This window comes from Chamaea fasciata, unplaced genomic scaffold, assembly GCF_029207755.1.
Source record: "Chamaea fasciata isolate MVZ Bird 193981 ecotype frontalis unplaced genomic scaffold, bChaFas1.0.hap1 SCAF_25, whole genome shotgun sequence".
NCBI classification, from domain to species: domain Eukaryota; kingdom Metazoa; phylum Chordata; class Aves; order Passeriformes; family Sylviidae; genus Chamaea; species Chamaea fasciata.
The window spans coordinates 2,408,572-2,421,653 of NW_027094110.1; the positions used below are offsets into that span (position 1 = coordinate 2,408,572).

Sequence of the window (13,082 nt, forward strand, 5' to 3'; positions counted from 1 at the left end):
GAGCCCCCCAAAAAAACCTCGGGAGAGCCTCAGATTTCAGTTTGAGTCCCTTGGGATGAGGAAAAACCAGGCGGGGGAGCAGCCAGCTCCTCTTCCCCGGGGATGGGAGGGTGGGGAGCTGGGGTGGGGACAGCGCCACGTTTGTCACACCCACCTGTGGCAGGGCCTGGGCGTCGGTGCCATCCCGGGGAGGTGGCCCTGGGGGCTCGTGGGGCCGGGGCTCGGCGCTGGGGGCAGCCCCCGGCGGGGTCTCGGGGCCGCCCTCCTTCTTCTCCTCGGTCTTGACGGCGCAGTTCACCATGGCGCCCGCTCCATCCAGCTCCGGGGGCGGAGAGGCCGGGCTCCTCGCGGACATCCTGGGGACAGCGGGGACGTCACCACGGCCACCGGGCACCCTCGGGCATGGCCACCCTTCTCCCAGCCTGGCCCCACCCTGGGGAGCCCCACGGTGCAAGGACAGCGTCCCTGGGGTTTGCCAAGAGGAGCGAGCTCTGGTTCCCGGTTTTCCAGGTTTTGGGGCTCGGTCCTCAGGGAAATCTTGGAATGGAGGAATAAATTCCTGAACGCAGCGCAGAGATTGGGGCTGGGGGACGGCTTGAGGGGCTGTCATGGCTCAGGGTTCCCAGGAGCCGTGCCTGGAAAGCCACCGGAGCTTTTCTGCTCCGGCGGGAAGTGGAAATCCTGGCTCTGCCCGACAGGGGCTGGGACGGCACCAGGACGGCTCCTGTGGGAGTCGCCAGGGATGGCAGGGACCTGGGGCCGGCCACCAGAACAGCTCCTCTGGGGGTCCCTGGCATGGGATGGACCTGGGACGGGCCACCAGAACGGTCACCAGTTGTCCCCAGCACGGCACCAGCCAAGGCCCCGCCAGGACAAGGCCTGGCCCCGGGAGTGGCTCTCCCTGATCCCACCAAAACCCCTGAGGGTGCCGATCCCCTTCCCAGCACTGCAGGAACGATGATGAGATCTGTAGGGAATGGGCTCTAACACCCCAAGGACACCCCCAACACTGACATTCCATGTTCCACCCCCCCCAGAAAAAGGCTTTTCAATAAAACCCGTTTTCATGCCATGTTCCACCCCAAAAAACGGGGTTTTTTTGAAAATCCCAGTTTCATTCCATGTTCCACTCCCAAAACATGGGGTTTTTTTGAAAACCCCGTTTTCATCCCACGTTCCACCCCAAAAAACATCCCATTCCAGGTGCCAGGGATCCAGGGCCAGCAGTGCCCACCGGGATTTGCCTTCTCGAGGCCACCAACCCTCGCACCACACAGCAAGAACGGGAACAAGCATTGTCCTCCCCCTTTCAGGCAGGAATAATGGGGAAAAGAGGCTGTTTCGAGGAAGGGATTTACCCCGCACGCCGCCGGGAATTGGGGAATTGGGATCTGGCTTGCGGGAGCGCCCCGCACACCCCAAACCCAGCACCCTCTCACCTCCCAGACCCCCCTGAGCATCCCCTAAAACTGAATTTGGGGGTGCGAGGCGGGGTGGGCCGAGCCGGGCTCAGCCCGGCTTCGGGGGGAGCGCAGCAATTACATAACAAACAAAGCCCCGGCTCAAGCTGCGAATTAATCAAACGGCTGAAAATAAAACCTTCCTCTCAGGAACTTCAAACAAAAGAAATGAAAACAACAAGGCCGGCTGGGTAATGAAAAGCCAGGGCTGTGAATAGGGGACAAAAGGAAGTGGAACAATGGGGTGTTGGACAAAAGCAATAAAGTAAAGGGAAGTGTGACAGCTCCACAATAGGGCACTGTGCTCGCCAGCCTTTCTGATCTTAGCGGGGCCTTTTTTTTTTTTTTTTTTTTTTTAATCTCGGTTCCCCCTCGCCCTCCGCGCCGAACAAACCCGCCGGGTTTCCTCCCGGCCCCGCATCGCCCGGGAGCTGCCGCATCCTGCGGCGCCCCTTCCTGCCCCGGCTCACCTTGGCCCCAAAAATCCATCGCCGGGAAAGGACCGGACACGGCGGGGAAGCCGTGCCAGCTCCGGCCAGGATCGGCCTTGGCCGGGGGATGTGTTACAGGTGGGGAAACTGAGGCAGGAATGCGCGACTCAGCCCCCTCAGGTGTGCGTGAAACTCGTTTTTTCCCAGCTTTTTTGGTTTGGGTGTTTTTGTTGTTTTTTTTTTTTTTCCACGCCAAAATCCAAGTTTTTGTAGGTTTGGGATGCTGCACTGAGTGATGCCTTGGGTCTGAGAGGCACAAAATCCTACAGAAATCCCGCCCCACGCCTCCCGCAGGTCCCGTTCCCATCGAGCTTCACCTCCCGCTGCCGCTGGAAGTTCACGCTGTAAAATGGGGCCGGCGCTTTAACGGGGCCGCGTTTGAAAAAGGGTTTGTTATCCACCCCGCCCAACAAACCCCGAAAAATAAAAGGGAAAAAGGGGGAAAGGCGCTGTTATCTCATCCCAGGCGGGTCTCAGGTGTGGGATCCGGGCCTGCCTGGGGCACAATGGGCACGGAACAATCGCCCTGGGGCGATCCCTCAAAGGGATCTTCTTGGGTTTTGGTGTTCCCCCTTTAATCCAGGGTGGGGAGGGAGGGAACGGGGTTCGGATGGAAAGTGCCAGCCCGGAGGATGCAAACAGATCCCAAACCCTCATGGGTTTCCTTCCTTCCCTCACAGCGCTTTGGGGGCTCATCCCACGAGTGGCCAAGCCCTGAAATTCCCACATTTCACCTTTCCCTCCCAATCCCAGCCTGGTAACTCCAAGATTTTCGGGACGGTGGCAGTTTTTCTTTCCCGGGTTGGACCCGTGAACAGCACGTCCTGCAATTCTCCCGGCGGCCGTGCCACCCTTCCTGCCCGCCAGCCAGGCCTGATCCTATCGGCCCCTGGAGCAGAACAGCTCCAGGGGCTGGGAAAAGGGGACGAGGAGCCAAAAAACCCCCACCCTGCCCGGCACCGGTCTGGGGATCTGAGAGATGCCAAAATCCCGCTGCTGCAGGAGCTTGGGATCCAGGAGATGCTGAAATCCCGCTGCTGCAGGAGCTTGGGATCCAGGAGATGCTGAAATCCCGCTGCTGCAGGGGCTTGGGAATCCAAGATGTGCCAAAATCCCAGCACTGCAGGAGTCTGGGATGCAAGAGATGCTGAAATCCTGGCACAGCAGGAGCTTTGGATCCAGATGTCAAGATCCCGGCACAGCAGGAGTTTGGGATCCAGGAGATGTCGAGATCCCGGTGCTGAAGGAGCCTGGGGATCCAGGAGATGTGGAGACCTTGCAGAGCTCAGGAATCTTAGATATCTCAGGATGCCGGCACTGCAGAAGTTTGGGAATCCAGGATGTGCCAAGATCCCGGCACTGCAGGAGCTGGGGGAATCCAAAAAATGTCAGATGCCGGAGCTTGGGGGTCCATGAAATGTCAGGATCCTGGCACAGCAGGAGCTTGGGATCCACGAGATGTGGAGATCTTGCAGAGCTTGGGATCCAAGAAATGTCAAGATCCCAGCACTGCAGGAGTTTGGGATCCAGGAGATGTTGAGATCCCTTCACTGCAGGAGCCTGGGGATCCAGGAGATGCTGGGATGCCAGCACAGCAGGAATTTGGGATCCAGGAGATGCTGGGATGCCAGCACAGCAGGAATTTGGGATCCAGGAGATGCTGGGATGCCAGCGCAGCAGGAATTTGGGATCCAGGAGATGTTGGGATGCCAGCGCAGCAGGAATTTGGGATCCAGGAGATGCTGGGATGCCAGCGCAGCAGGAATTTGGGATCCAGGAGATGCTGGGATGCCAGCGCAGCAGGAATTTGGGATCCAGGAGATGCTGGGATGCCAGCGCAGCAGGAATTTGGGATCCAAGAGACATCAAGATCCCAACACTGCAGGAGTTTGGGAATTCAGGGGAAGCTGAGATTCCAGAACTGCAGGAGTTTGGGGACACGAGAGGCATGGAGACCAGGAGATCCTGGCACTGCAGGATCTTGGGGATCTGAGAGCCACTGAGATCCCTCACCCCGTGTCACATCACTGCCACCTCAGGGCTCGTCCTGCTCCTCAGTCTGGGGACAATGCCACCCCAGGGACAGCAGACAGACCCTTGGGAGTTGGGCTGCCCAGATTTTTGGGGTGGTCCCGGCCCTCTCCTGCCCATCAGGTTGTCCCAGCTCTTGGAATTTTTGCTCTCCTCCCTCCCAAAACTCTCCATCCGCAGCTCTTCCCTTCAGGAACCCAACGCGGCGCCCAATCATCCCCAGAAAAACCCGCCTCATCCCTCCACCACAGCCCAAAACGGGGAAAAATCCGTGGAGGAAACACCAGGGGAGCAAACACCGGCACGAGCAGCAGCCCCGACACCCCCGGGAGAGGAGGGAGGAAAAAATAAAGACACACACGGGGAGATTTTTCCTCTTCCAGGCAGGACCTGAGGAATCCCGGCCCGGACAATGGCCCATCTCCTGCCAGACGAGCGGGGCCGCTTTCCTGCCAGACTTGGAACGTCCTTTCGGGGCCGCTTCCGAGCCTTTCCGTCCCCGGGTGTCTTCCAAGAGAGAAGAATGGATGTTTGCCGCGGGCAGGGATGGCCCGGGGCTGGCCCGTGGCCCCGGCGGCGGGAAGTTCACGGGGCTGCCGACCCTTCCCTGGGGAGCCGGAGCATCCCGGGATGGAGGAGGCATGATGATTCCCTGGGAATGGCAGGTGGCCGTGGGGTCATCCATCCATGGGGGTCGGAAAAACGTGGGTGGGTTTGGCTGGGTCTGGAAGATCAGTTTTTAACCCCAAAAGGCAACGGGATGAGGGGTTTTAGTCTCCAAAATGCCACCACCATGTGAGAGCCACGGGGTTTGCTGGTCCTGAAAAAACTAGTTTTTAACCCCAAAAGAGGATGGGATGAGGGTTTTTAGACTCAGAAATGCCACCAGCACCACGTGAGAGTCACAGCTCCGCGTGTCCTCTGCCAGGGCTGTGTCCCCAAGGCGCTGGCTCTGAAAAAGTGTCTTTTTTTTACCCCCAAAGCAACGGGATGAGCATTTTCAGCCCCAGAAATGCCACCAGCACCACGTGAGAGCCACAGCTCCGCGTGTCACTGCTCGCGGCACGTGTCCCCTGTCCCCTCCTCGCTGCCCCACAAAGCAGCAGTGGAAACGCTCCGAATTCGGGCTCAGCCCAACCCTCGGCCGCCTCCGCGGTCTCGACACCTCACCTGCCTCAGCTGCAGAAAAACCCAAAGCTCCCCGGCCCCAGGGTGCCGGAAAAGCTGAAAAAGCCGCGTGGAGATGGAAGATTTTTGGTGGGCACGGGGATCAGGATCCGTGCCCCAAATATTCCCTGTGGGCGCAGGGATCACATGGATCAGGATCCATGCCCCACACACCACCAGGATCAGGATCCATGCCCCACAAATTCCCTGTGGGCACCAGGATCAGGATCCATGCCCAGAAGATTCCCTGAGGGCACAGGGATCACAGGGATCAGGATCCATGCCCCACGATCAGGATCCATGCCCCACACATGGCAGGGGTCAGGATCCATGCCCCACACATTCCCTGTGGGCACAGGGATCACAGGGATCACAGGGATCAGGACCCATGCCCCACACATCACAGTGATCCATTGGATCTGTGCCCCCCACATCACAGGGATCCATTGGATCCATGCCCCACACATCACCAGGATCAGTTCAATCCATGCCCCACACATTCCCTGTGGTCACTGGGATCCCTTGGATCCATCCCGGAGCTCTGGGACACATCCCAGTGTCCCTTCGGATGGAGAATTCCCACCTTCCTCTGCTTTCCCAGGACTCCAAGGGGGTTTATCCTTTAGGATCCCGAGAACACCCGGGACCTTCCTTCCCAACCCCAAATCCAGGGATTCTGCCTCCCGCCAGCCTGTGCGACAAAACCCAGCCAGGAGGGTCCAAAATGATCCAAATTATCCAAACAAAACCCAATCCCTGGGATCAGCCAGATCCTCCCCTGGCCTACCCCATTCACATTTTTCCTTTTGCCACGGGGAGGGTTTGGGAGAGGAGGGGATGGGAGGGGGAAAAAAAAAAAAAACCCGCCTGAACCTCAGGTGGAACTTCCTGGCCCTGGGATTTATGAGCTGGGAATGATCTCATCAGGGAAGAGGAGGAAACTCCGCTGGAATTATTTCCAACCCCGCTAAAATTCCCCCCCCCCCTCTGTCCTGGGAACAATCCCAGGACAAAGGCACGTGGTGGCCCCTCTGGTCATTCCCGTTTCCTGGCCTCCAGACCAGACAGGAGCTTTGGGATGGTTCCTGCACTCCAGGAGAGAAATCCACGAGGAAAAAGATCCTTTCCAGCACCACCGGCTCGGCAGGGTTTGTGTCCAGGGAATTCCATGGGGATGGAAGGGTCTTTAGGGAAAGGGGATGATCAGGAGAGGGAAATCAAGGGCAGGGGTGGCGGGGAGAAGTCTGAAAGCACAAAATCCCCAGAAAATCACAGGTCTAAACCTCTAGGAAAAAGCCTTTCCTAGGCTTTAAACCTTTCTTTAAAAACCTCTAAACCATCCAAGGTTTAAACCTTTTTTTTCCCCCTTTTCCTCTGCCCTTCCCATTAAAACCCTAGAAAACCCCAAAACGTTCCCTCCTGAACAGAGGGAATCCTGGCACTCCAAAAAAATGGGGATTTACCCTTTTTTCCTTCATCAGGAATAAGCTTTGAAAGACGTTTTGGATGCAAAAGCCTCCCTGGGCTGTGGATGTTGAGCTTTTTATCCCAAAAACCCAGCGGGGTTGGGTCAAGCCCCGTGACCCACAGAGGGCAGCTCCAGATCCTTGGGATCCGGCAGAAATCCCTGGAGCAGCTCCCAAACCCCTGGTTCATTGACATGGAATGGACCCCCAAAACCTGGAAAAATAATGGGAATTATTGGAAGGTGTGAAATTCCATTTAAGCTCAGGAGTTGGGGGGGTCACGGAGATGGGTTTTGACGTGGGATGCACGCCCCAAACTCCTGGAAAAATTAGGAATTATTGGGAGGTTGAAAATCCCGTAAAAGCTCAAGGATGGGGGTTGGTTGTTGACTGGGATGAGCTGCCCAAAAACCTGGAAAAATAAGGAATTATCCGAGAGTATAAAATGCCGTGAAAACCCACGGATGGGGGGTTATGGACCCAAACCAGCCCCAAATTCTGCACATCCCCAACACCACCCATGGATTTCCCATGGAAAAGGGTTTGGGAAGAGCTTCCCTGCTGCTGGGAGGTGCAGGGCGGGTGGGTGAGCCCCTCTTTGGGGTTTTTGTTTTGGGGCCAGGACATCCCCTCGCTCCCCAATCAATCCCCATCCGCCCCAAGCCGCCGATGACGGGAACTAACCCCCCCATCCGTGGGTTTTCACGGCATTTTATACACTCTGATAATTCCTTATTTTTCCAGGTTTTTGGGGAGTTCATCCCAGTCAACAACGAACCCCCATCCTTGAGCTTTTACGGGATTTTAAACCTCCCAACAATTCCTAATTTTTCCAGGAGTTTGGGGCGTGCATCCCACGTCAAAACCAACTCCGTAACCCCCCAACTCTTGAGCTTAAATGGAATTTTACACCTTCCAATAATCCCCTTAATTTTTTCCCTTCGAGGCGAGGGCAAGGCAGCACGGGAAAAGGTTTTGGGAAGAGCTTCCCTCCTGCTGGGAGAGGCAGGGCAGGAGGGTGAGCCCCTCTTTGGGGTTTTTGTTTTGGGGCCAGGACATCCCCTCGCTCCCCAATCGATCCACCCCAAGCCGCCGATGGCGGGAATTAAATTTTTAAAAAAGCGACGAAACCCGGAGAAATAAAGAAAATAAAAGAAATAAAGAAAATAAAAGAAATAAAGAGAAAACCCGGGACGAGGACGACTCACCCAGAGGCTGGTGGCACGGTGAGCCCGGCACGGCTCCCTCCCTCCTCGCCCCGAAACGCCCGCGGGGTTTATCGGGGTGGCCAATCTCCGTGGCGTTTTTGTGTCACTCGTGTCACTCAGCGTTTCCAGGCACAGCCGGGGGCAGGGGAAGGGGTGGGAGGGGGGGGCTCGGCTGAGGCGCTGAGCACAAACAAGATTCTAAACCTGGCTTTAAATCATATTTTAAACCTGACTTTAAATCACACTTTAAACCTGACTTTCAATCAGACTTTCAAGCAAACTTTAAATCAGAATTTAAACCAGATTTTCCTATCACCTGAGGGAGGGCCAAGACATCCAATGCTTTTCCTGGCCCTGTTGTTTAACAAAAACCCCAAAGAGGGGCTCACCCACCCGCCCTGCACCTCCCAGCAGCAGGGAAGCTCTTCCCAAACCCTTTTCCGTGGGAAATCCATGGGTGGTGTTGGGGATGTGCAGAATTTGGGGCTGGTTTGGGTCCATAACCCCCCATCCGTGGGTTTTCACGGCATTTTATACTCTCGGATAATTCCCTATTTTTCCAGGTTTTTGGGCAGCTCATCCCAGTCAACGACCCCCCATCCTTGAGCTTTTACGGGATTTTAAACCTCCCAATAATTCCTAATTTTTCCAGGAGTTTGGGGCGTGCATCCCACGTCAAAACCCATCTCCATGACCACCCCACTCTTGACCTTAAATGGAATTTCACACCTTCCAATAATTCCCATTATTTTTCCAGGTTTTGGGGGTCCACTCCATGTCAACAACCCCTCACCCCTGAGCTTTTGTGGGATTTCACACCTTCCCCTAATCCCTTCTTCTTCCAGGTTTTTCCCATGTGGGGGCACCAATCCCGCCTGGTGTTTCCCAGGATTGCTGGGCACACCCAGGAGCACCCAAGGGTGCTCAGAGCCAGCCCCGGGGCCTTGTCACCGGCAGCCCCCAAGGCTCCCAAATCGCACCCCGAAATCTTATGGGGCCGCGTTTCCGCCCCACAGCCGCAGCCGGCAGCGCCCCGGAAACCTTCAGGGTCCCTGAGCTGCAACAAACAGGTCCTCACCTCCAGATTGTCACATGGAGGGACAAAAAGCGACATGGAGGGGACATGGAGACAATTCCTAAATGTGCCCAAATCCGGGGAGCTCCAGATGTTGGGGCGGCTTCACATCCCAGCAATGGGATTTGGTGTTTTTCTTGGCGTTTTGGGAGCTGCCCCAGGAGCCGTGAGCGCCTTCGTGAACCTCCCTGTGAGGGGAAAAGGTGCCACTGGCTGCCCCTCACCTGCCCCCAAATCATCTCCTGCCCCAAAATCCTCTCCTGCCCCAAAACCGTCCCCAAAGGCAGCCCTGACTCCATTCCCGCCGCGCTCTGGCTCACAGGAATCAGGGATGGATGGGCTCGGATGAAAATCCCTGAACAAAACACGTTTTTGGCCCCATTTCCCCGCTCAGCCGCGGTTGTTTTGGGGACGTTTGCCCTGGTTTGGGGTGCGGATTTGGGTTCTTGAGCTCGTCATCCCACACCTTGGGTGACGCGGAGCATCCGGCGGTGGCGCCGCTTCCGGAGGCCTCATGTGAAGGAGAGAAACTGCGGGAGCCATTTTGGTCACCGTCTTGTCACTTTTTGGTCCCAATTTCAGCTCAGGGAGACACTCCCAGGTCCTGGGGTTTGGGACACCCCACTTCCCATCCCGCTGCTGGATCCAAAGGGATTTGGGAACAGCGACCTCCAAATCACCACAATCCCAACGAGAAAGGTTTGGGCCTCACCCCTCCTCTCCCTGCTGGTTTTGGAGGAATTAAACCCCAGCAAATTCAGCTCCTGGATGGGTTCCTCACTTTTAGGGGAGCAGAGGGATTTGGGATCGAGGTTTTTGGGGTGCAAAAACCCAGCAGAGACCTCCCAGCCCTCCCCCTTTGGGATCAAGCTGCAGCACACGAGGGGGTCGTGGTGCTGGTGGCACCTGTGTCACCTCCCCTGCTCCATCCCGATGTCCCCTGGGCTCACTGAGCAGCGGGAATTGGCAGCTCCGGCCTCCAGGTGCCCATCCCAGCCTGACCCCAAGAAACTGGGATGTGCTGCCCGTCCCTGGCTCTGGGAAAACAAAAGGATTTGGGGGGGTGGATTTTGGGGCTGTGCTTGTAGCCCGAGGGATCCTGGGCTGCTGTGCCTGTTCCCTGGGCTGTGCCAGCTTTGCTCAGCCCCCAGGATGAGGTGGGTTTTTTTAAGGAAAACACACAAATCCCACATCCAGAAATGTGTTTTCCTCAGCCAAATTCCCAGGACGGAGCCACAAACGGGAGGAAACGCAGCAGGAAGGATCCGGCACGGGATCCCAGAGAGCTGAGAACCCAAACCTCTTCACACGCCAGCAGTGGGATTTGTTTTTCTTGGCCTTTTGGGAGCTGCCCCAGGAGCCATCAGGGCGTTTGTGAACCTCACTCGGAGGGAAAAGCTGCCCCAAAATCCTCTCCTTCCCCAAATCCCTAAAAGAGCCCCTAAAAAGGGCGAATGCTGCAGCTGGGCTCTCCGGGGGACCTTCCCCGCCCCTAAAATCCGCATGGAAAACCGGCGGGGAAGGGTTCCCTGCGGGCACCCGGCTGGAGCTGCAGCCACGAGGGGTCCGTGCCACCCGTGCGGCCCCCGCCCGTCCCCGCCCGAGCGGCGGGCACGCTCCCGAGCCGGCCCTGCCCCGAGGGACCCCGCTTTCCTCCGGGCGGGAGAGCGGAACAATAGGGCCGAGCCCTCCATTGTTCCAGACAAAAGATAAGGCCGGGCTCTGGCATTCCAACCCGCCCGCCCTGCTCGGGATCTGCCAGTCCCCTGGTCTGCCAGGCCCGGCTCTGCCATTCCCGGCTCTGCCATTCCCCATCTTTGCCATTCCTGGCTCTGCCATTCCCTGGTCTGCCATTCCCCATCTTTGCCATTCCCGGCTCTGCCATTCCCCATCTTTGCCATTCCCGGCTCTGCCGTTCCCGGCTCTGCCATTCCCCATCTTTGCCATTCCTGGCTCTGCCATTCCCGGCTCTGCCATTCCTGGTCTGCCATTCCCGGCTCTGCCATTCCTGGTCTGCCATTCCTGGTCTGCCATTCCCGGCTCTGCCATTCCTGGCACCGCCATTCCCTGGTCTGCCATTCCCGGCTCTGCCATTCCCGGTCTGCCATTCCTGGCACCGCCATTCCCTGTTCTGCCATTCCTGGGCTCTGCCATTCCTGGTCTGCCATTCCTGGCTCTGCCATTCCCGGGCTGCCATTCCCTGTTCTGCCATTCCCTGTTCTGCCATTCCCTGGCTCTCCTATTCCTCATTTTTGCCATTCCCTGGTTCTCCCATTCCCACCTCTGCCATTCCCTGGTTCTCCCATTCCCACCTCTGCCATTCCCCATTTTTGCCATCCCCATCTTTGCCATCCCCATCTTTGCCATTCCAGGCTCCGCCATTCCCAGTTCTCCCATTCCCCATTTTTGCCATTTTCCCAGCTCTTTCTGTCCCTCCGTGGTCCCCAGCCCCTGCTGCAGCCATCTCCCTGTCCCCAGGATGGGGACACCACGGGTGACACGTGCCACCCTCCCTGCAGAGCTGTCCCCTCCCCTGCAGGGACACGGTGGGGACAAAGCGCCCCGGGGGTGGCCGGCGCTGGGACAGGTGTGTCGGTGGCCTCCGCTGGGACAGAGCCGTGCTGGCAGCCCGGGACCGGCCAACAACGGAAAACTTTCGATTTTGGGGGGCAGGGTTGGGACAGCGGCAACGCCACCATGAATTTCTCCCTTCTAAATTCTGAAATTCTCCCTTCCAAACTCCAAATTTCTCCATTTCAAATTCAGAATTTCCCCATTTCAAATTCCGAATTCCTCCCTTCCAAGTTCTGAACTCCCCTCTTCTAAATTTCTCCCTTCCGAATCCTGAGTTCCTCCCTTCCAAATTCCTAATTCCTCCCTTCCAAAGTCGGAGTTTCTCCCTTCCAAATTCCATACTTCTTCATTTCAAGTTCCTAATTCCTCCCTTCCAAATCCTGAATTCCTCCCTTCCAAATCTGGAATCTCCCCCCTTCCGAGTTCAGAAATTCTCCCTTCCAAATTCAGAATTTCTCCCTTCCAAGTTCCTGATTCCAAATTCCAAATCCCTCCCTTCCAAACCCTGAATTCTTCCCTTCCAACTTCTCCTGCTTCTCCCCCAAAAGTCCCCATCTCCTGCCAACCCCGTTCTCCGCCGCGAAGAGGATCAAATGCTGCCTTTTCAGCTCCCCTCGTTATATTTAATTTATATCCTCTCCTCTTTCCGCCCAACAATGAGCAGCCGCGAGCCGCCGGCACCGGCATTAAAATAACAATGCCGGATTTTCGGCTGGGAGCTCTCAGGGGCTCCTCAGGTGGCTTCTTATCTTGTCCCTGTCTGATAAGGGACAGGGAAAAGGTGGCGGGAGGCTGCGGCCACCGCCTGCATCTTTTATAACCCTCACATGGCCGGAGCAGGCCCGGCTGGGAACGGGGAACTAAACCGTGGGGGCAAAATTTCAAATATTTCGGATTTGATAATGGAGAATTAAACAGTGGAGGGGCAAATTTTCGAATATTTCGAACCTGGGGAATGGAGCTTTAAACTGTGGAGAGGTAAAAATTCGAATATTTCAGGCCCAGCTCTCCCGGTTTGGATCCTTTGGCTGAAGGGGCAGGAGCTTCCCCTCGGTGCAATCCTCACGGGAGGAGTTTTTGAGTTAAAAATGATGGATTTGAGGTAAAAGCACTCACAGAAATGTTTGAGGTGAAGTTGGCAGAGTGGCAGAGCTCCACAGGCAGCAAATTTTGGACAATTTCCGGCCTCTTGGAAACCCCCTGCCCTCCCTCCTTCCCTCCCACTCTGTGCCCACCTGCTCCAGTCCCAGAAACGGCTCTGCTCACCTTCGTCCCCAAACGCCCCTTGCACCCCAAAGGTTTCTGTGCCTGCTTTTACCTCAAATCCATCATTTTTAACTCAAAAAGCTCTTCCCATGAGGATTGCGCCAAGGGGAAGCTCCTGCCCCTTCAGCCAAAGGATCCAAACCGGGAGAGCTGGGGCTGAAATATTCAAAATTTTACCTCTCCGCAATTTAATGCTCCATTCCCCGGTCTGAAATATTTGAGATTTTGCCCCTCCACAATTCAACGCTTCATTACCAGGTCTGAAACAGCTGAAATTTTTCCCCCTCTAGAATTAAATTCTCCCTTCCCAGATCTGAAATACTTGAAATTTTGCCCCTCTAGAA

General features: G+C 56.4%; 1 protein-coding gene across 4 annotated transcripts in view; it reads right to left on the reverse strand.

Moving 5' to 3' along the window:
- The window catches only part of SOX13 (SRY-box transcription factor 13), a 39,517-nt gene that overhangs the window by 9,336 nt on the left and 17,099 nt on the right, over positions 1-13,082 (reverse strand). For 2 of the 4 annotated variants that reach the window (XM_066203816.1, XM_066203815.1), the window contains exon 2: positions 155-356. In XM_066203816.1, the coding sequence (XP_066059913.1) occupies positions 155-355 (201 nt within the window). In that variant the 5' untranslated portion in view covers position 356. Of the gene's footprint in view, positions 1-154; positions 3,293-13,082 lie in introns of those variants that run through there. The other 2 variants (XM_066203814.1, XM_066203813.1) reach the window with 1 other exon arrangement.